The 23,207-nt window shown below is 40.5% G+C and overlaps 1 protein-coding gene across 4 annotated transcripts in view; it reads left to right on the top strand.

The window, feature by feature from the left end:
* UBR3 (ubiquitin protein ligase E3 component n-recognin 3 (putative)) overlaps window positions 1–23,207 on the top strand; it is a 130,140-nt gene that overhangs the window by 13,049 nt on the left and 93,884 nt on the right. For all 4 annotated transcript variants that reach the window (XM_015422265.1, XM_015422264.1, XM_015422263.1 and 1 more), the window contains exons 4-10: window positions 3,078–3,221; window positions 3,752–3,801; window positions 7,704–7,770; window positions 11,928–12,058; window positions 13,815–14,043; window positions 16,792–16,971; window positions 20,071–20,204. In XM_015422265.1, the coding sequence (XP_015277751.1) occupies window positions 3,078–3,221; window positions 3,752–3,801; window positions 7,704–7,770; window positions 11,928–12,058; window positions 13,815–14,043; window positions 16,792–16,971; window positions 20,071–20,204 (935 nt within the window). The remainder of the gene's footprint in view (window positions 1–3,077; window positions 3,222–3,751; window positions 3,802–7,703; window positions 7,771–11,927; window positions 12,059–13,814; window positions 14,044–16,791; window positions 16,972–20,070; window positions 20,205–23,207) is intronic.

Raw genomic sequence — 23,207 nt, 5'->3', positions numbered from 1 at the left:
TAATATCACCAAATCTCTGTTCTCTTCTGGGGGGGGGGAACTTGGCCATCCCATTGTCTTTAGCTAGAGCTATTAGCATTTGTAAAAAGGGTGGCTGAGGTAGGGCTGGAAAGCCATTGAAATGACTTCCCTCTTCCTGACAGTTCTCTGAGAAAAAATAAAAAACAACAACTGGTGAAGGTTTTATTCAGTGCAAACCTCCAAAGAAAAAAATGCATTTCTTCACACCCCTACTCCTTCTGTCTTGGTGGTCCTGATTAGGTGAGCAGACAAGTGGCAAACTACACACATATTTTTATTTATTGATTTTATTGATTTTTATCCCGCCCTAGGCTGGCTCAAAGCAGCTTACAACAGAATAAAATTCTCATAGTCCATAAAACACAATTCAGTACATTAATACAATTCCTAGTCTCTCCTTATATATAAAAGGGATTTGGAGAGGCTTCTGTCCTCTGGGGTGGCGAGATTGCATGTGCTCTCTTGACTCCATTATTGTCCACAATTTCTTTCCCCCCATTAACTATTTTACTTATAATTTTGTTCTCCCGCCTTTTTTTCAATTGCCACGCCAAAATTTTTCCCAGTTTATTTGCCCCTTCAAAAGATTTCTGTTGTAGCCTTTTCAAGTTCCAATAAATTTCTTGGTTCATTAATGTATTCAGTTGTTCTTGTAGAATTTGAATTTCTCTAATTATTTTCTTTTCCCCCGGCCTTTTCTTTAATTCTCTCTCCTTTACTCGGATTTTTTCCAACACCGTAGTTTGCTGTTCCAGTCTCTTTTTTCTTTCTCTACTGTTCAAAGATATTAATAGTCCTCTCATTACTGCTTTATATGCATCCCATACTGTTTGAATCTGTATATCTTGGGTCATATTTATTTGAAAAAACTGTTTGGTTTCTTTACTTATAATATCTACAATCTCTTGTTGATCCAACAAATCCTCATTCAGTCCTCATCTAGGTTTCTTCTTTCCTTCTTTTGAGACTACTGTAAATGTTTGTATATCATTAAGTTTTACAAGGCATACAAACCAAAGCTATACAATATCTCAATGATAAAAAGAATTGTAAAAGTTAATGATATACAGACATTACAGTTTGAAACTACTGTAATGTTTGTATATCATTAAGTTTTACAATTCTGTATATCATTGAGATATTGTATGGCTTTGGTTTGTATGCCTTATTGATATTTTGTATACTCAGAAATAATTTTCAAGTATAAAAGTGACTGTACATACTTAAGTGTTTGAGTGGATCCATCATATTTTTTTGCCCCAGTCTTGTTATTTTTGTAATGCTTAAATGCACAAGATTTATAGTGTTATGTAGATTTGGTTAGATCTTCCTACCTCTTCCTCTAGCTTATATTAAACCTTTTTAAAAACAAGAAGAGATTGGATTTATACCCCACCCTTCACTACCCGGAGTCTCAGAGTAGCCTACAATCCCTTCCCCTTCCCACAACAGACACAGTGTGAGGTAGGTGGGGCTGAGAGAGCTCTTTTGAGAAGCCGCTCATGAGAGAACAGCTCTGAAAGAACTTGTAACTGACCCAAGGTCACCAATAGCTGCATGTGGAGGAGTGGGGAATCAAACCCGGTTCTCCCAGATTAGAGTCCGCGCTCCTAACCACTACACCAAACTGTTTTAAGATTATCAATCATAAAATTTCCCAGTTGTGCTCTAGATTTTGTGGAATAGTCGTACTGGAGAGAGGGTTCAGTCTTCAAAAACCCTAAATAAAACAATTGATTTTTAGAAGAGTCATGAAATGGTTGGGCATTTGCAGTGAGTAGAGGGTGCCGCTCTGGTGGTGCTCTCCGCTGTGTTTCAAAGGTCAAATTCACCTTCCTGTGGTGGAGTGGCACAGCAGGAGACTCCTCAGTTTCTAAAGAGGAGAGAATGAAAAGAAAGGAAAGTTTCATTTAGAAGAAAACAAAAAGGAATGAAAAGCCACAAAGTGATGCAAGCATGGGGTGGGGGGAATAGTTGTATTGCTTACCCTCTGAGACATACAACCACACTTCCACTCTGGACCCATAGCTGTGAGTATGCTGTTTTCCTCTTTAACAAAACATTGTGGCTTGCATGCTGGGGGAAAAGGTTAAACCTGTGTCTCAGAAGCTCTGCTTGCAGTGAGATGTCTGAGTAACCGTGCATTTTGTTATACCTTGGGCCGCATTATCCAAATCTAGCATGATTCATGCTATTCATACTAGAAGACTGGAAGTTTTTAATCCCTAGTATGAACCTGGGTTTATTTATTTAAAACATTTTATGCTGCCTTTCCACTCAATTTGGGACCTTTAGGTGGTGAACAATTAAAAAATAAGCTTTAAAAATGTTACATACAAATAAAATCAACGATTAAAAACAGGCAAGAACAGGGGTCATTAAGGAGTACGTTAGATGAAATGGAAACATCTTCACCTGCTAACAGAAGACAGTGATTGAGGGGATAGATGAATCTCCATGATAGGGAGAGAGTTCCATAATTTTGGTGCCACAACTGAGAAGGCCCATTTTCAGGTGGCCATACAAAAATAGTCCTCTATTAAAATAATTAAAATACATCATTTAGAGTGCAGTCCTAAGCAGAGTTGTGCCAGTTGACTTAAGTGGAATACAAAGGGTATAACTCTTATTTGGATTGCGCTGTAAAACAACTAAATTAAAACAGATGAGCCAGAGTCTACATCTGTAGCCTTCAAGCTGCCTCATAAACTCTCCTAAACACTTCTGTCTCACATCCTTGCTGGAAGAGTTCCAAGGGTAGGTGCCTGCCTCACCCTTTCTGGGAGGATGTTTCACAGTAGTGGAGCTGCAGCAGAAAAGGCCCGGGCTATAGCGGATTGTATCCTTAAGAACAAGGGGACTGCTAGGGGATCCTTTGTGAGGAATGCGGTTGCCTCAGAGGGTCATATCAGGAGAAATGGTTTAAGTATTTGGCCCACAGGTGAAGGACTTCAAAGGTAAGCGCTAGCACCTTAAATTGGACACATAAATAAATAGGCAGCCAGCGAAATAAATACATTGAATTAGAATTTTGTCTTTTGGAAATGTATTTTAAGGTGGTGGAGAAAATGCTTGTGCAAAGAAAAGCCATGAAAGGTACCTTGTAGCATTGAAGGGTTCTGGACTGACATTTCCTGAAGATAAACTTGCCAGTGGAGTGCAGGAACAAGGAGCTGGGGCCAGCACTTCAGCAGTTCAAGGTTGGTGCAATTTTTCTTTTTAAACAAAAAATGTTGTTAAAATTAAGATCTGAAGCATTTTGTGAAGCATTAATTCACTCGACAGATAAAAAAATAACCTCTTCTGAGGTCGAATATGGGATGTCCTTGAAATTATACAAGTTTGAGGGACATAAAGTGAAGCAGAACCTTGATTCAAGTTCCAAAATTAAGGACTAGACACAACCTAATCTGGTTTCTTATTTAATGGAAACTGAAGTTCTCCCCCCTCTTCTGTTTGTTAGGAAATGTAAAATTTGGAATGACTGCATCGTTGTGATGATTCAGTGGCATTTCTGCAGCAAAATGCCTTCGTGCCCTGTTCTGCGCATAACTGCCGAATAATAGGCAGTGGTCCCTCAAGAATTCGGCACTTTTCCTGCTAGGTTTTCCCTTTCAGTTATGGTCATATTAGTCCACCCCTTACTTGAATGCTTAATAACTCTCAGATTATGCATTTGTCCAGTTATGTGCAAATTTATAAAGGATATTTTAATTTTTAATTTCACAAGGTTGTACAGGTGCTACACCCGCTTCAGGGCAAGGTGATTCTTCAGATGAGGTGAGATTTCTTAAAAAAATAAAATTGAATATTTGTCGTTATGTGAAATGAATTAAATTCCCCAAGCCTCTCCTTTTGTTAAGTTTCACTAACAAGTAGAAAGTGTTTGCTTCAGGGCTGTAATCTGTTAGGTGGGAGAGAGGTATTTGCACAGTCAGTCCCTCTCAGCTTTCTCCCACGAGGAGGATGGTAGCTCCTACTGTTTTCATTGAACTAAATTTAGATGCAATGGGAACTGGCACAGTTGATAGCAGCTTCTGGTAATATGCTCACTCATTACCATGCCAGTCTTGTTTGTTTGGAGCAGGTTTTAATTTGAGTTTCGTAGAAAAGGTTGTCTGGGTTCTCTCTACCTCAGTTCTGTAGCTGAACTAATATTAGCAATCAGGAGGGTTTTTTTCACCCACTTTGCCAAGAATCTATAGGGAAGAAATATTTAATTTTAGAATTAACTATGCTATGCACATAATTGATGATCTTCATACATCATAGTATTTCATACATAATAGTTTTTCAAGACTAACCTACTAAAGGGTCTTAGAATTGTAGATGCTCTTCTGGGCTAGAGGTTCTTTGCACCAGTGGTGAGCTTCTCTGCTCTATAAACAGCCTGTCTGGTAGTGGAGGAGAGAGAAACAGGGAAAAGAAAACTGCCTTCCCATCAGCTGCAAGCTCTATCCTGAGGTGCTGTTGATGGCTGGACAGGAAAGATTTAGTGGCTGTGTTTCCTTCACATGCGTGTTGCTGCTGCTATGGGCAGAGACCATCCTCTGGTTTTAGTCTCACCAGAGCATTTTTTAAAATACGTGGATGGAATGAGGTTACTATGACAGAACGGGCCTTCCTTCCTTCCTTCCTTCCTTCCTTCCTTCCTTCCTTCCTTCCTTCCTTCCTTCCTTCCTTCCTTCCGAATGGCATGACATCCACAGATTTTGCCACTGAGGCTTTTCCTGGAGTTGAGGCAAGTGTTAAGAAAAGCTTCAGCCTGTACATTTTTGTACATCTGATTGCTGTAAAAGAGGTTGCTGCAGCTAAGAAGGTTGGAGGCCCTGTTTGTAAACCCTTGTTCTCAACTTGTTCTCAATATTTACAGAAGACAAAAGTACCCATTGCTATTTCAGACTTAGTTTTCCGTTGTGGTTGCAGAACTATAACATGTCAAATGCTTCAAACACAAGATGTAAAGGGTTCTGCTTTAGTCTTAGCCACATGAAAGCAGTTGTGGAAAGGGAAATAATAATTTGTTTATATCCATAGCATTTTTGTGTGTGTTGGGATGGGGGGGGAATGTTTATGTTGTCATTTAACAGAAGTGTCTGCTGTGTTTCAGTAGTGCTATTTATAAATTGACATTTTTAAAAGTTACCAACCTGCTGTTTTTTGGCAGTCCTAAAAGCTTCAAAACTAACATTTTTTGCGTTACTGACAAACTAGAAAAAAAGCTTATATTTGCTAGTTTCTGTCTACTTTATTACGGGGGAATATGTAAGGTAATGATTTAGATAGGGGTCAGATAGGACAATCAGGGGGAAGATGAGAATGGGGGACTAGGGACATTCTGAGTTCCTGTTTGTGGTGATGGGTAGTAAGGATCATTTCACTGAGAAACTTCTGAAAATTTCAAAAGAAAAGAGCCAGAGTATGGGGGTGGGGGTCTAGGAAGTGAACTGAGTATCCTATACTTCCTGTTCACTGGATTATTTAATTGTGCATTTCTAGTATTTAAGTGCATAAGGATCATTAGCAGATTAATGCCAGCATGTACACATTTTATTATGTACAGACAACCTTGTTAAATCAAAAGATACCTAATCCTGTAACTTGGCTACCAGAAATCAGTCAAAGTCTTTGACAGTGTACTTGTAATCTTACCTAGCAAGTATATATTAGCAGTTCCAACTCTAGTTCAGTGCTTCTGCATACAAGTGATCTAAAATAAAGTGGATTAATAGCACAAGGTACGAACTCATTTCTCACATTCTTTGAGTGGTGTATCTGTGCGTGTGCTGTACCTTATTCATTCAAAATGGTTTATATGATTTAAGTTGGATCCAGTTCATGCAGCTGCATGAAAGCAAAATCCAAAACCAAAGTGTTTTGCCATTCAAAAGCAAAAATTACTTTTGCCTTGATATATTTCTGCCATATCATTTAGCAGTAATGCCTGTACTTGATCTAAAGGCAGACAATACGAGACAGTCAAAAGATAATTACTGCATATTTGCCCTGATCTGTGTAGTTGGTACCAGTTAGTGGTATTGTTGATCCTTCAGAGTTGCCTCTTTGGTACATGAACACTGTTGATGCTTTGAGTCCCAGTCATTGTACTTGACTCTTTAAAGCTATAAGAACCATGGTTATTACATGGGGAAGGGTAGATATTTAGGAAAATACATCTGTTTGAAAAAATATTATGCTCTTATGCTAATACGTTGTAGTTGTCTAAACTTTCAGCATGTTGGTGACAGAAATTCCCTTGTCCATAAAGAAAAACAACAACTTTGGTTCTAGAACATACTTTGGGACTCTTCTTTTTTTGTACAATATATTTTATTGAGTTTCCAAATAGTACAATAGGATACAAATATCATAACATTTAGTGTGTAACATTTTGCAGTTGAGAAAGTAAAACATTTAAAGGTAAGTATTAAACAGTAATACATAAACTGAATCTTACAAATAGATGTAGTGAGCTTCATTACATCAATTCTCTAAAGTAAGTTGATGACCGTATGTTTAAGGGAAAGAAAAGCATAAGAATTAAGATCATAATTAATTGCATAAAACAGAAGTATTGATTTTACCACAACCATAAATCATCTACCACCTTTGGAATATCGGAGTTTTCAGTTAGGTATTTTAAGAGAGGGAAACAAATGGCTACAAACGATGTAGGTAATCTGTCAAAGCGCGTAAGATTATCCGAGAGTTTCACCATAACATATAAATCCCACAATTTATTATGCCATTGTGTAGGCGTGGATGCCATTGCCGTTTTCCAGTGCGTGGCAATGGCCGTCTTAGCTGCAAAAAGCATTAGGGAGACCGATTCTACAGTTGCAGAAGCAGAGCCCTGAACTGCCCATCTGTTCAAAAACAGGTGTTCTGGTATGGGTAGGATTTCTATCTTGTGAAATGATTTGGTCTGTTTCAACACTGCCTCCCAGAATGGGAGTATTTTCTGGCAATCTACCCAGCAATGCAGGTAGTTGCCCACGTTTCCACATTTCTTCCAACAGTTTGGACTGCATGTTGAGGACATTTGTGCCAGTTTGTATGGGGTGAGGTACTTTGGGACTCTTCTGACAGTACTTAAACTGCAAATGTTACAATCACTATCTAGTTGGACTGGTGTTCTGAGCCTCTAAACACACATTTTTAATGCCGTGTACTGAAACCCACAGTATTCACCTTTAGGTAAATATATTTAGAGTTGGGGTATGAGTCACATATGGCCTAAAAGAGCAAAATATGACAATATGTACCAAATCTTTAAACATATTATAAAACTGTTTGCTCAATAATTTGTTTCTCTGTTTTCATTCTCGCTCATGGCAGTTCTATGAAGACATGTTACCTTGAGCCAAATGATCCAGAGGTACAAAATAAACCTCCATAGTTTAGGTTGTGTATTCATGAGGATTGTTAGTAGCAGCAAAGCCAGTAGCTGAAAAGGCATATAAAGGCACTACTGTGAGGAAGATTACTAAACAAAACTTGAGTTTTGAAATTATGTTTGAATTAGTTTGCTACAGTTACCAAAATATGTTTGACATTAAATGGTTTCCAGGGTCCTTTGTTTCCATAGTGTTTTTCGTTCAAAAATGTAGTTAAAGAGTGCGAGGCCTCTAACAGTAAGGTATTTATATTTCTCCACTTCCAATTTTTTCTCCCTACCTCAGGAGGACCAAGATGGTAGCCAAGGTGTGGGAAAGCGCAAGAGGGTGAAACTAAGCACCACCACTAAAGGTACATGTCAGATTGTGTTGGGATGTTGAAGTAACCAAGCCTTGTTTAAGCATCATTTTGCCACAGGCCAAAATGCATTCAGGAGTATAATAAGATAATATGAAATACTTTTACTAAAGATTATGTTTACGGTATCCAACCCAGTGACTGCTACCCTCTTTGTCCTAATTATAGCTGTGTGTTAGAAGTGACCAAAAATTTCAGGGAGGCAAGACAAAAGTTTAAGTGAACACTGAATTTGCTGATTTTTTAAAAACATATTTGGGAAAAATATATAAGGCTCCAGATGTGCAGGAAATTTTATACAAGCTGAAAGAACATATTTAACTATGACCAGTGTACATTTGCAATAAATAATTTGGACACCATCCTTCCTTATGCAAAGGCAGTGCTTGAACACAGTTTTATCACTAGCGCATGAAAGGATACCCTGATAGACAAAGTAGGAGATGCAGGTGCTTGTATGCATTGTTGAAGGTATTAGTTACCACTGCTAGTCTCTTACCAGAATGGCATATGTTGAAAATAAATCCAAGGCTACAGAATCAGCAGAGCCCTGACCTGGATAGCTCAGATTAGCCCGATCTCATCAGACCTCGGAAGCTAAGCAGGGTTGGCCCTGGTTAGTACTTGGATGGGAGACCACCAAGGAATACCAGGATCACAACACAAAGGCAGGCAATGGCAAACCACCTCTGAACATCTCTTGCCTCAAAAACCCCATGAATCCAGCTTCCAACCCTCAATGGGACACTGCTGTTGCCAGTGCCAAGGGTGAAGAGCTTAGGGGTGCTCCTGGATCCCTCTCTTTCAGTGGAGGCCCAGGTTGCTGCAGTAGCTTGATTGGCCTTCTATCATCCACGACTGGTCAGGCAACTGGTTCCCTATCTCACGTCCTAGGACTTCGCTACAGAGATCCATGCAGGGATCACTTTCATACTGGATTATTGTAACTTGCTTTATGTGGGGCTGCCCTTGAACTTGACCCAGAAACTGCAGCTAGTGCAGAACGTGGCAGCATGTATGCTAATGGCAACGCCATTGTGGGCTCACATTCAGCCAGTGCTGCACCAACTGCACTGGCTGCCAGTAGAGTACCGGATCCAGTTCAAGGTTCTGGTGTTAACCTTCAAAGCCCTGTGCGGCCAGGGACCTGCATATCTTTGGGATCATCTCTCCCCATATGTGCCCCACAGAGCATTGTGCTCAACTGCCCAACACCTACTGGTTGTCCCCAGCCCCAAGGATGTGTGGCTAGCCTCAACCAGGGCCAGTGCTTTCTTTGCCCTGGCCCCAGCCTGGTGGAAAAAGTTCTCACTTGAGATCAGGGCCCTGTGTGATCTGCTACAGTTCCACAGGGCCTGTAAAACGGAGCTGTTCCCCCAGGCTTTTGGCTGAGGCAGTGAACATCCAAATCCATCTCTGGCCTCCCCTATTGAAATCACTGGCTTCTTATTAGCCTAAATTGAGCATAGCTAATGAGGCTTTCGCACTGATTGTTGTTTTTATCATTTTTAAATGTTGTTTTTAGTTATTTAACTTACATGTTATTGTTGTCACGATTTTTGGTGTGATCTTGTAACCCGCCCTGAGCCTGTTCGTGGGGAGGGTGGGATAAAAATAGAAATAAATAAATAAATGAGAAGTCACCATAAGCTGACTGCGACTTGACGACAAAATATATAGAGAAAGAATCAGCTGAAGTACTGATTTTATCCAGTACTGATTCAAATTTGCACTAGTTCTACCAGTTAACCAAATCTCTCTATTAAAGTTAGAAAACACACACACACCAAAACAACCCCCAAACAAACCCTCTTTTGAAAGAATGGAATAAAAACTGGATCAAACCAGTATTCCAGCCATCATCTTGGCAATAATGGAACTTTTGCTGGGGGACAGGCTCCTGAAGAGCTTGAGTGGGAGGGAGAAGAGAGAATGTCTAATCTGTCCCTCCCTTGTTTCTACTGAAACTTATTTATAGTAGTAGCAATTGTGGCCTTTTTGTTCCTTGAGAGGCTTACTGTATGAAACGATGGTGGTCTTTAAGCAGAAATGACTGGGCATTTCTTGGCGAGAGAGGGAATGAGAACATGAAAATGATGCTGGAGTTAACAGCATCCTGAAGGATGGGCTTGATTTGAAATGGAAATTGACAGAGAAATTATTTCAGTCGTAGTGTGGTCGATGACTCTGGACAGGAAGAAGAATTTTATCATTGGGTGACGCTGAAAATCTCTGTGCCTGAAGTTGATGTAGTTGTTAGCAGGTAGAAAAGAAATGATGGTTTTAAAAAACTGTGTAGAGGAGGGGATGTTTGTAATTGAAAACTGAAGTATGATATTTTGGCTTCTAGGAAAAGTCGTAACTGTTCAGGACAATTTCTGACATACACATAGCACTCAGTGGGATGGACAAAGTGTTTGGAATTTTAACTTCAGCTGTTCTAGGAAACATCAAATGGACATGGAGAAAGAAAAGTGTTAGAGACAGCATTCAGCAAAACAAAAAAGGAGCATATTTTCTCTCTCTGTGGAGTACCACATCAAAGTTCCTTATTTTTCAGCTTCTGCTGTCCATTCGAATTTTCACTGATGCTTTTTTATTATTGTTGAATTTTTAAAAAATCATTTCAGGGTAACACTGCACCATCATTGCAACAGCAGTAAATCATCTGGAGGATTATATGATGTACTGATTGGCTAGAATTGGTGGTTTTTAAAAATCATAGTAAATGTGGGCTAATATCTTGAAATGCCGTGACAAATCTTATCACTATTTTTAAAAAACATGTTCCGTATTGGGCATTGATAAGCTTGCAAGTGGAAGGAAACCCCAGGTCAGCCTTTTCATGTACAATGGCTCATGGTGGTCCTTGTGGTTTTGGTGTAGGGTGCTTTGGGCAGTTAACCCCTTCCGAAAATGTCCCATTGACTTCTGTAACAGTTGCAGACTTAAGCTGCCTGCTGTATGCATTACCCTAGTCTACCCTTCAGGCAACATAAAAAACAGCTGTCTGAAGGAAGAAAAAAGGGTGTGTAATTAGTGGAGTGGATCCAACCATTCTCTAAGTAGCCTTTCTCTCACTTAAGGAGCCTTCTTCCAAATTAAGTGGCTTTTCTGTTGGAGGAAGAGCTACTTAAGTTGGAAGGAAGTCTTCTTTAATGGGAAGAAAACTTTTGACTTTGCTCTGTGGAGGGGTAGGATAGGGCTAGGATCCATCCTAGTATCATTTACACATCCCTTTCATGAATATGGCTTATACCTTGCACTTGATGTGTTGTGTCTGGTCTAAAAGTTAGTGCAAATTTTGGACTGTTTTCTTATCAGTGAATTTAGACGTACTGCTTTCTGTCATTTACCATACGTAATTGTTTTGTACAGCTGCAGTCATTAGATGTGACATGCACTTCTTGTTTTAAAAAGCCAAGTTAAGGTTGGTTGTTCTGTAGAGGAATAGTGTAGCGGTGTTTCATAATTTTAACATGTGATGAATCTACATTAGGAGAAGCCATTGAGTTTGATTTCAACTGAGCCCTGTGATTTTGTCAAAACTGAAATTCTAGCAAGAGACTGCAGTCTGCAAAAAGGTACCCCCAAGAGCCACTAGCAATCCAGAGGTTGTAGGCTGTCAGTTTATATTTTTAGTATCTGTCATGCCTAACCCCTAAAATATGTTTTAAGTTTTGAGAATAGAAGTGAACCATTCACGTCTCTGAATGGTGGTTACAGGGCTGGATCCCACCTAGATTTCTGTGCCTGCAAGGAAGATGGGTGGGTGATATTCTCCAATCCCCCTTGAGGAGAACTCCAGTCACTCCCCCATTTATTCCCGGGAGCCGCCTTGGGGCGGGGGCTGCCATGTTAGGAAAGGGATCAGCAAAAATCAGCCCCCTAAACCTGTGGAAATCTAGGCAGGCTCCAACCCACAGTGTGTAGAATTTGAAGTGAAAAGTTGTGTTCATTGCTCTGTATATTAGTTTGGCCACAGCTGTTCTTCTTCTTCCACACTTTTCTAGAAGTTGAGCAATAAACTCCTGAACCTGTGTGTCTCTTTACAAAGGGGAAAAAATAATATTGCTAAAATACGGAACCTTGTGATATTGTTTTCCCCTTAGCAACACTTACTTGTGATTTTATTATGCATTTTTATACAGATCAATCCATCATGGATGTTTTGAAGCATAAATGTTTTCTAGAAGAATTATTATTTTGGACAATAAAATATGAATTTCCCCAGAAGATGGTGACATTCTTACTCAACATGCTTCCAGATCAAGATTATAAGGTATCGGTGTGCTGCATCTTTGTATCCTATCAAAGTATCCCATTATAGGTTATATCTTGTGATTTATTGCGTCATATTATGATCTTTATGTAAGATGAAACAGAGAGCCATTGTGCTTTAATACAGGGGGGGTTGCAAGTAGAAAGTAGCACAGAAGAGAATAAATGGTCAAAACAAAATTGAAAGGAAGAGATTCAAAACCTGTACTAATTACAGCTATTTTTATGCACTACGGTTGAAGGAATACACCACATGTGTGCTATTGCTTTCCTGTTATGGGCTGTCTTTGTCTTATATAGTTGACAGTGAGGACTAGCTATTCCTACCCCTGTGGCAGCCATAGGGTGTGGAAGCCATCAGAAAAAGACAACAATTTTACCAAATTGAAATGGTTTCTTGGATAGCATCTGGACCTCATTAAAGGCCCCACTATCGAAATAACTTATTATGGAAATATATGCTGTAGGAATACATACTTCAGTTGATACCTAAATACTTGATCCTTATCTAAAGATCGTTCAACACTCCATTGTAACTAGACTTGCAGCTTGATCCAATGCAGAATTGGGTGCATCTGTTGAAATCGGTGTGCTTAGAATCTGACTACAAGTGGTTAGGGATTTGCACAGTATTTTTTAAATGCAAACACAGCCACAGGGAAAGAGAGTTGGGAAAGAGAGTTGGGTTTGGATGAGGGCCACCATGGTAGGAAGGGGACTAACTCTTTCCGCTTTGTATTGCTTTAAAAGAGCAAAGTACCTCCAGATCTCATCTGGAGAGGGCAAGAGTAGTACTTGTATGTCCCCCCCCCCCTCGCCGCCATGGTGCTTTAGTAGCGCTGGAGAAGATCATTTGCATTGAGAAAATTGGGGGGAGACCCTAAACTGCAGTCTTGTTCCACATGAGGTTTATTTATGTCCAGTAAGATAGATCCATTTGGTCAGCCATGCTGGTCTGAAGCAGTACAACAAAATTAGAGTCCAATGGCACCTTGAAGACCAACAAAGGTTTATTCAAGGTATGAGCTTTCATGTGCATTTGACAAAGTGTGTGTGCACACGAAAGTTCATACCTTGAATAAATCTTTATTGGTCTTAAAGGTGCCCCTGGACTCCAACTTTATTTATGTCCAGTGTTAAACTTGATTTAAAAAAGGAGGTCCTAATCACAGATTTCCCATGTCCTGTGTAATTGGGCTCTTAAGCATGCCTTCAATCTTCAGCCTGTATACTTGAGAAATATATTTTACCTCTTTGCCTATTCTACCCTGCCAGATTTTCTTCTTCATTCCCCCCCTCCATATCCCACACCTTACACATATGGATTTATAGTGCATTTTTGTTGAAATTGTATGCGTATCATAAGTATTTGTTGCTCTGCAATGTTGGGAAAACTGTTTACGAACACATTCTTGAATGTTGTGGTACGATTCTTCCCATCCTATACAAACCTTTGATGTTGCGGTAAGTGTTGGGCTGCTGAAACATCAGATATTTCTTCACACCATGAGAAAACATTCTGTTTCAGTTAATCAGGGCAAGAGCTTAAGGGAGGCCTATGATGTTAGTTCTTTCTGAGATTTCATGTACATTTAACAGGATCCTAGTTGCTGGCAAGGGTAAGTGGTTCAACCGGGCCTCCTGCTGTGGATTTTGTAGAACCTGCTGAGTTTGTTATTCTTTGCACATCATCTCTATGAAGAGAAAGGGAGGGAAAGGGTAAATGGTAATACGACTGTTTGTTTTACACCTTGTAGATTGCTTTTACGAAAACCTTTGTGCAGCATTATGCTTTTATTATGAAAACACTGAAGAAAAGCCATGAGTCAGACACAATGTCCAACAGAATTGTACACATCAGCGTCCAGCTGTTCAGCAACGAGGAGCTGGCACGGCAAGTAACAGAAGAATGTCAGCTTCTTGATATTATGGTTACCGTCCTGCTGTATATGATGGAGAGCTGCCTTATTAAAAGCGAGCTGCAAGGTTGGTTACGTTCCGATTTTTCCTTTAAGACATTTCACAAGGCTTTCATAGAATAGTGGTTCTTCTCCTCTTGTGTTTAGGCTGTGTTTTAATTACTGCCTTTTATTTTTGAGGTGTTAACCCCTCCCCATTTTACTATTACTGAAGACAAAGCTGGGTTTCGCACAGTTACAGATTAGTCCCAGTGGAGTTTTGTTATCCATGACTGTGTGCTTGAATTCAGTGTCCCTATATTGACTCTTTCACCCCCCCCAGCAATAAATCAGCAGTGTTTAACTTGCATCCGAGCTCTAAAGCAACCTTGGCAAAATATCTACAAAACTTATTAGCCCATAAAAATCTTTACCGTCCCTTGTCATATATCTGATAGCAATGGATAGCCCTCCCATGTGGATCAAACAAACTACCAGGGAGAATCCCAGGTTTGCAGAAACATATGAAAAGTTACAAAGCAAAAAACCCCTTTCCCCTGAGAGCTGCAGCATCTCTGCATGCACAAACATTGCATTAAAAAGTTATTCAAAAACATAAAGAAAGGGATTGGCCAAGGGTAGTGTGGTAGGAACTGTCTAATTGGGCTGGTAGGGAATGAGGGAGGTGACTGTGGTTAGGGGAGAGGGGAGGAAAATGAAGGGTCAGGTGGACAAACCAAAAGATGAAGAAGAGGGAAGGAACCGGAGGAGGGAATGGAATTTCCTGTGCTCAGTGAGCCTTCACATGTACCCCTCTTGTTCACCTATATTAGTCCTTTGAATTCAGGAAAAAATACCTAATTTTATAAAGTTTTCCTGCCTACATATTTAAACATGGCTTATATTTGTAACAGGTGACAAAATTTGTGGCAATTTACTAGCCCAATCTATGGACCCAATTACATGTTGCTTGGAACCACATATATCCATTGTTCCACATTTGCTTTTTAAAAACCAATAACCACTCTTAAGGCTGTGAGTTTCAGTGGAGGAAGGAGAAGCAGAGGCAGTTTACCCTTCCTGCTATTATTCTGCTCAACACCAACCCCCCACCAACTGGAGTGAAAAACAACTTCAGGAAGATGATAATTTCCAGCAGAAAAATGGCTTGGAAAGGAGGGCATCATATAGTCCCTGCATGTCCACTTCTACCTAGTGGCTGCTTTCAAGTAAAAATAGCATAAGAGAAAAAAATACCTGTGGATGCAACTAATGTGTACTCCTGTGTATGCTATTTGTGCTAAAATTCCATGTGCCAGTGTGGTGTAGTAGTTAGAGTGCAGGACTAGCATCTGGGAGGCCTGGGTTCAGATCCCTACTCTCCATGGAAACTTGCCAGGTGGGTGACCTTAAATCAGTCACTCTTTCTTAGCTTAACCTCCCTCACAGGATGGTTGTGAGGAGAAAATGAAGGAGAGGTGAACAATATAAGCAGCTTTGGGTTACCATTGGGGCAGAAAGCAGGATATAAATAAATAAATGTGCACATGGAGGTCCCCCCATGTGCCTGGTGAGGAAAGAGAAAGGAATCTTTGATGTGAATAAAGAAACTCGTATGTAGGTGACTTGTCTGTACTTTGGAGTGTAAAGGGTTCTGTGGATCTGCACAGGCAAAGGGTCCGTGTTGAGTAGGGATGGGCATGAACCGCATTTTTGTGGTTCATTTCGGTTCATGGCTGAACCATGAACCGATACAAACTGGAAGGTTGGTTTGTGAACTGAACAGGTTTGTAGTAGTTTGTGACTCCTGCTTCTCCTCCCCCCACCTTTGGCAGGGATCAGAAAGCAAGTGTTTAAATGGCTTGGAGCAATTTAAACCCCTGCTTTCTGGTCTTCATGAACTGCCACGAACTGCCTTAAAATTCATGGAAGTTCAATAAGAAAGTTAAGCACTTAATTATACATATAGTTACAGCAGCAAGAATTCTTTATGCTAAGTACTGGAATAAATCAGAGATCCCAGTGGAAATAGAACTTTTGATAAAAAAATTTGAAACAGCAGAAATGGATATATTGTTGGACTTGTTAAAAGACTGAAGCAAACAAAATGTGAGAGACAATTGGATACCATTCTATGACTGGGTGGAAAGAAACTTCGAAGACCAGGAGTAATGGATACAATGGATATTATAGACTTAGAGAAACTCTAACTTGAACTGTAAAGAACCTGACTTTTTCCAGGAATCACAATAGATGGTTTTAGTGGCTAAGCAATTCAAATCTTGCCTCTTCTGTGGGCTCACTAAATGGCTTTATTCTAACCACTCTTTCATAGCCTCAGCCCCCAGTCTGGAGTATGAAAGTAGTAATACTGACCTAATTGACAGGGTAGTATATAAAATTACCACCACATGTGAAAGATTCCAAACATTCAAATGCTATACAAATGCTAAATGTTACGGAGAGCTTTTGTGGTATGGTGCCTAAGCTATCTTAGAGCTTTTGTGGTATGGTGCCTAAGCTAGGACACGAGTGATTGAAGCTCACATCCTCAGTCACTGACATGTATCCCAACACTCCACTGAGCAAAGTTGGAGGCCTTGGTTCCATCTAAAGAGCCTTCCTCCAATGGAAGAGCTCCTTAAGCCCCTCAGGTAGGATACATGCCAACATCTCTCAGCCTAGCCTGCCTTAGATGGATAAAATGGGAAATGGTGTGTGTGTATGGAGGGAGCCATATATGCTACCCAAATATCCTTGGAGAATAGGTAAAATATTTTTAAAAACCCAACAGGTAGATAATAAGTATGAGCTTAACTGTTTAATTTTCTTCCAGATGAAGAAAACAGTTTACACGTAGTAGTGAACTGTGGAGAAGCTCTGCTGAAGAACAATACCTACTGGCCGCTTGTTAGTGACTTTATTAATATCCTTTCACACCAAAGCGTGGCAAAGAAATTCTTGGAGGATCATAGGCTATTAGTAATGTGGATGAACTTCGTATCATTTTTTCAAGGTATGTGATGTTTGACTTTCAGTAACTGTGTGAACTAGTTTTGGCTGGATGGGAGACATTTGATTAAAATTTCAGCTACCATTTACAGGTGACTTAGTAGTTACAGAAATGTTCTTCATTTATTTCCTTGTGTGCAATTCAGTAGTCGGTAACGCTCCTTTTTAATTTGGTAGTTCCCACTTCTGGGTTGGAGGTTAACAGTGTATTGCAAAATAACAGTGCTTCACTATTTAAATATTCCTGAAGTGTATGATTGGTAACTGTTGCACTAGCTATCCATATTGTTATAAATAGCCTTAAAATCAGTGTAGAAAACTGTGCATTTCAAGATTCATTTTTATGGGGCAAATAGGTTTCCACTCTAGGTTTTGCCATTTAAACAGGGGTTTAAGGGATGAGTCATGGCTCCTGCAATTGTTCTTTCCAATTACTACAGCCCTATACCATAACCCTCCTGTGGTTATGGATATATATGCAACAACATTAACCAGGATTAAGGCTAACCAGGTTCCCACCTAACCAAGATTATGTCAGACTCCAAGATACAAACCAGAAAACTCATGTCCTAAGGCTTAAACCGAGCCAGGTGGATCTATCTGGGACTGTACAGACCTTGGAGAAGCAGATGAAAAGAAAGAAATTGAATCAACCCCAGCAATTGACCGGCAGTGCTAAACCTCTAGATGTGTGCTACGGCTTTAAAGAGGCCACCATTCAGTTTTTATTTTTTGTTTAAATCCTGCCCCTCCATTTGACTGAAGTGGCTGACATTCTAGTTCATTAAAACATCTTATATTAAAACTCAGCATTAAAAATAATACACTCATGACTTATCATCATCCAGAGATAGCTAAAATGGTCTCATTACTTGAAAGACAAATGATCTCTACAGGAGAACTTGCTGTGCACTGTTTTCACAGTGACAGTAAGGAGAATGCCCTGTGAAATAGATACTGAATTGGGACTGCCATGCTCATGGTGGGTTTCCAAAATCCAGAAGCTTTATAACATGTCAACCTTGTTTCACAGGCTCACTGTGCGGTGCTGGTAGGTGAAAAGACATGGTGTGGTAGGAAAATTAGAAGTTAATGGCCCTGACTTGGATAGCCCAGGCAAGCCCAATCTCGTCACATCTTGAAAACTAGGCAGGGCTGACCCTGGCAAGTATTTGGATGGAAGACCTCCAAAGAATACCAGGGCAGAGGCAGGCTGTCAAGCCACTTCTCTGAATGTCCTCCATGCCCCACTAGGGAATCACCAGAGGTCGCCATGACTTCCAGGCACAGGCGTGCACACACGCACAAAATACAAAAATACCAAAGAAAGAAAGAAAATTAGAAGTTAATGTAAGAATGGCTGCCTGGGTGTAATATTTTGGCCATGTAGATGTGATGGGAATGTTCAGTGTGTGGAGATAGGAGCTGGTGCAGGATGCTGGTTAAAAAGATGAGGCTATGGGCCAGGAGGCTGTCAGCACCACAAACTTACCAGGTGGGCTTACGCAGGCTGCATTTTCTCACAGCATCAGTCCCGATCTGTACTGGCCTGCCTTACAAAGCTAGGATAAGGATTTCTGTGGCAATGTCTGCAAAATTCTCTGAACACAGAAATTGTCATTAGAAGGATGATAATAACGATGATTTAGCTTGAAATCACATTAAATCACATGAAACTGTGTTATGCTGAATCAGACCCTTGGTCCACCAAAGTCACTATCGCCTACTCAGACTGGTAGTGGCTCTCGAGGGTCTCAGGTAGAGCTCTTTCACATCACCTACTGCCAGATGTTTTAAATGGAAATGCTGGGATTGAACCTGAAGCCTTCTGCATTCCAAGCAGATGCTCTGCAAAAGAGCCACAGCCCCTCCCTTATAGTTTTTTGCTAAGCTGGCTCAATCTGAGGCGGTTTAAGGTTCCCAGGTCTTCCTTATTAACTGTTTGGGAAATGGGATTAAAGTTCTCGAATTCTAATGCAGCAATTTCAGGCTGGAGTCACATGAGCTGTCTTATAATGAATCAAAAATCAGTATTGTCTACTCAGACTGGCAGTGGCTCTCCAGGTCTCAAGTAGAGGTCTTTCACATCACTTACTGCCAGATCCTTTAACTGGAGATGCTGGGGACTGAACCTGGAGCCTTCTGCATTCCAAGCAGATGCTCTCCCACTGAGCCATGGCCCTTTATGGTTGAGTTCAGATGGGCAGTTTGAAGCGGGAGGGAGTCGTGGCAAAAAAGACCCGGAACAAATTGTTCCGGGTTTTTCTGTTCACACTGCAGCGACTGATGCTGGAGCATACCGGGGGGAGGCGCAAGGGAGCATTCACACTGTTGGCCTGGAGGCACGGCTGTAAGGCGCGGCTTTCCTTTTTTGTAATCTGGAGATATGCGCTTATGCGCATGAGCGCATAAGAAAAATTCAGCTTTTGGCGTTCACACTTTGTTGGTGTGGGTTGGACGTGGATAATCGCGCTTTCCAGGGTTTGCTACCACTTTCACCTGGTATCTTTTAAACTCGGGAGCGAAGCGTTACAAGACAGGTTGAGTACGGGTGGGGAACGCCAGGCAGATGTGCCTGTGTGAGCGGCCTCTTTAATCCGGTTGTGAAACGTTTCTCCCACATGCCTATATCGGGGCAAACTGCCCATCTAAACTCGACCTGTAACTAAGTGCATTGGGGCCAAAATATATACTCAGTTGGCAAAAAGGTTATCTGAGAAATAAGGCTGGATATTTTAGATCTATTCCACAGGTGGAGGTAGTTTTCCCAGGCAGAAGGAGTTTGGAGTCAAGGGAAGGCTACTTTAACTAGAGGAAAGCGCCCTCACTACTGAAAAGAAACCTATGGGATCCAGCTCTCAGTCCTTTAGTCAGACGGCCATAATTGTTAATTGGTCACTGTTTACCTTCTACTAGACCTTTGGGCCTGTTGTTTTACTGACATCTTTGGTCATGTGTTTTTATACAATGTTTTTTGGCCACAAGCCACCGTGTTATCGACAAAATCTAAACCTTTCTCTCAAATTAATCTTATTTTGTCTACAGTGTGAAAAGAGTCAAGCTCTATTTAGCTGTAATGATGTACAACATTCTTTTGATCCAGGTATGAACTTAAACAAGAGAGAACTTAATGAACATGTTGAGTTTGAATCCCAAACTTATTATGCTGCTTTTGCTGCTGAGCTTGAGGCCTGTGCCCAGCCAATGTGGGGGCTACTATCCCACTGCAAAGTCAGGGTAAGTTGAGTTCCACTCCGTACCCCCCAGTGGTTCGTCCATGACTGGAGATTTTAAAAAGAAACAAGCAGTACATTATCCTCTGTTAGACTTGTGTACTAAAGCCTGCTGTGGCAACATCATATTGTGCTGTGCTTAAGTCTTCCCAATGCAGTTGGTCTCAATATCTAGTTGTAGAAAAAAGAAAAGTTAGAAGTTGAGCATTATGGAGACATTAGCCAGTCCCTAGCATGAATGATGGACAAATTTACAGTTATTAATAGCCTTGTTATAACTCAGTTCTTGTGTATTACTTTCATAAATGTTCCTAAACTTAAAAAACTAGACAACAGAGCCTATAGAGTAAAATTCCCTTCCATATGTGCTACAATTGGCAGTGGGTCTTAGGATCCAAGATTCTTACTGTGCTTAGGCAATAACATCTAAATCTGGAGATGCCACATTTGAGAGCTCTGGGGGTTATTTTATTTATTAATTATAACATGTACAACTCACTTTTTTGGGTAAAATCTCCTAAAAAGCACAGAAGAGGAACAGAAAGTAAGCACCAGGATTGGATCAGGAGCAAAAGAGTGTCCTTAGTTATCAAATGCTTTCCTGAAAAAAGCCAAAAGTCAGCAAATACCGTGCTACTGACAATTACAAAGTCTATTTTGAATTAGTGCTCAGTCTTCCTCCAACAGAGGTCCAGATATCCTCCTGTTTCAGTGTCTTCCTCAGCTAGTTGAACAGATATTTCCAAGCACAAGGTTGTCAAATACCAAAATATTTATCCAAATTTCACCAATGAACGCTGCTCTTAGTGAGCTCAAGCCTTCCTCAAAAGTGAAAAGCACGTTCCGTGGGTCCTATTTTGATTTTGTGAATTCCTGAAAAAGCAGCATTTGTCTGGTACTGAAATATCACTAGAGAATAATCCATGTCATGTTCTGTTGGGAGGGAGCTCTAGAGTCTTGGCACTTTTTAAAGTCACATCTAGGGAGGGAAGGTGGCATGATACAGCCCAGTCTTGTCAGATCTGGGAAGCTAAGCAGGGTCAGTACTTGGATGGGAGACCGCCAAGGAAGTCTCTGCAGAGGAAGACAATAGCAAACCACCTCTGCTTCTCCACCTGCCTTGAAAGACCCTTGCTGGGATTGCTATAAGTTGGCTACAATTTGACAGCACTTTATATGCTCATCTATGGCCCTTTATATGTATGTCTACGTATCCACCCTGTGTACTTCTAACAGTGAAGACAGGCCTCAAAAGAATATAGGTGGGAACAGGTGGTCCTTCAGGAACCATGGGGTCAGGCTCTTTGGGACTTCATAATCCACCTTGAGTCCCAGAGAGAAAGGTGGGCTATAAAAGGGGTAAATAAATCAATTCATTTAAAGGTTAAACCAGCACTTTAATGTAATGTAATGTAAAGAGCCAGTTTGGTGTAGTGGTTAAGTGCGCAGACTCTAATCTGGGAGAACCGGGTTTGATTCCCCACTACTCCACTTGCACCTGGCTGGATGACCTTGGGCAAGCCGTAGTTCTGATAAGAGCTGTTCTTGAAAAAGAGCAGTCTCTGTCAAGAGCTCTCTCAGCCCCACCTACCTCACAGGGTGTCTGTTGTGAGGAGGGGAAGGGAAAAGAGTTTGTAAGCCGCTCTGAGACACCTTTGGGTAGTGAAGGGTGGGGTATAAATCCAATCTCCTCCTCCTTCTGCAGATGGCATAAAATTGGTACAACACGATCTTTGTGGCAGGTTCCTGTTAACATTCTGGCTGTTATATTCTAGATCAGTTGTAGTTTCCAGGCACTCTTTAAAAGCAGGTCCACACGGAGTGCATTACAGTAGTCTAGTCTGGCTGTAACAAAGGCATGAATTAGCAGGAGAATGGCTGATGAACAAGGTAAACTGGTAAAATGCACTCCTAGGTGCCATTGCCACCTGTATGTACAGATACAGTGGTGGATCCAGTACAACACCCAAGCTGTGAGCTTTAGTCAAATGGTAAGACAGGCTTTTCTTTCACATGCTGCATATCTGTCCTGATTTAGATATTCTTAATAATACTTTTATTCTTTTTCTTTTTGCATTAAGCTTCAGTTGATTACATGGTAAAATCCTCTGCAATATTTTCGAGAACATCAAAGGATGAAATCCTTCTAAAATTCCAAGGTTAACATTAGAGAATCATGACGTGCTAGCCAATTTAGAAGCCTTTCCAACTGGAGTCTTTCAAGATACTGTAATTCACTCTATAACTTCTAATTTGAGCCATTCTAGTAACTTCTCTTTAGGTAAAACACAATCCAGAGAAAAGTTGACATAAATTGACCCTAATATCCCAGTGTCTCATGATCTGATAGATATTGAAGTTTAATCTTTTAGATTCTTTTCGTGCCCTGCCAAAAGAAGAAGACTCACTAGTTTCCAAATTAGATGCCTTGCAGAGTAGATTAGTACAAATTGGGGAGGAAAAGACTTCTGTTCAAGAAATGGAGATAAGTGACCCTTTAATAAAAAAAATAGTAATCTAATTCCCTTGGATAATGCAGTGGAAAAATTAGGGGAAGATGCGCCAGATGATCCCGCCTTGTTACAAAACAGGTTTATTAATGTGCATCGGGAGATTTCTACAAAAAAAAAAGAGAGGAAGGTTACTCAGGATGACCAAAAACGACATGAAGAAAGTACTAAACCTTTCGTTCTCCTGTCACCGAAAGTCGTAATCTCCATTGTATTGGTACATCAAAATATTGGGTTTCTTTTAGACCTGGTTAGCTAAATATAAACCTTTTAAATTCTATCTTAAGCTGGAATTTAACAGGATTTAAAAAATGTTTTTCAGATCCTGATACCCTTCCCTGTCTAAAAAGTTTTGGTTGTATTATGATTTCAAGAGGCTTGGGTGTTAGAGGACATGCACCTGGAGGGATTTAGCTCTTATTTCATCCCCATGAACAAAACCAAAGGTAGACCTAGTGGTGGCTTAGTATGCTTTATATCAGATAAGTTTGAATTTC

The sequence above is a fragment of the Gekko japonicus genome, unplaced genomic scaffold, assembly GCF_001447785.1.
Source record: "Gekko japonicus isolate JY-2015 unplaced genomic scaffold, Gekko_japonicus_V1.1 scaffold469, whole genome shotgun sequence".
Taxonomy (NCBI): Eukaryota; Metazoa; Chordata; class Lepidosauria; order Squamata; family Gekkonidae; genus Gekko; species Gekko japonicus.
The sequence above is the reverse complement of the archived record's forward strand: the minus strand, read 5'-3'. Positions and strand labels throughout refer to the sequence as shown.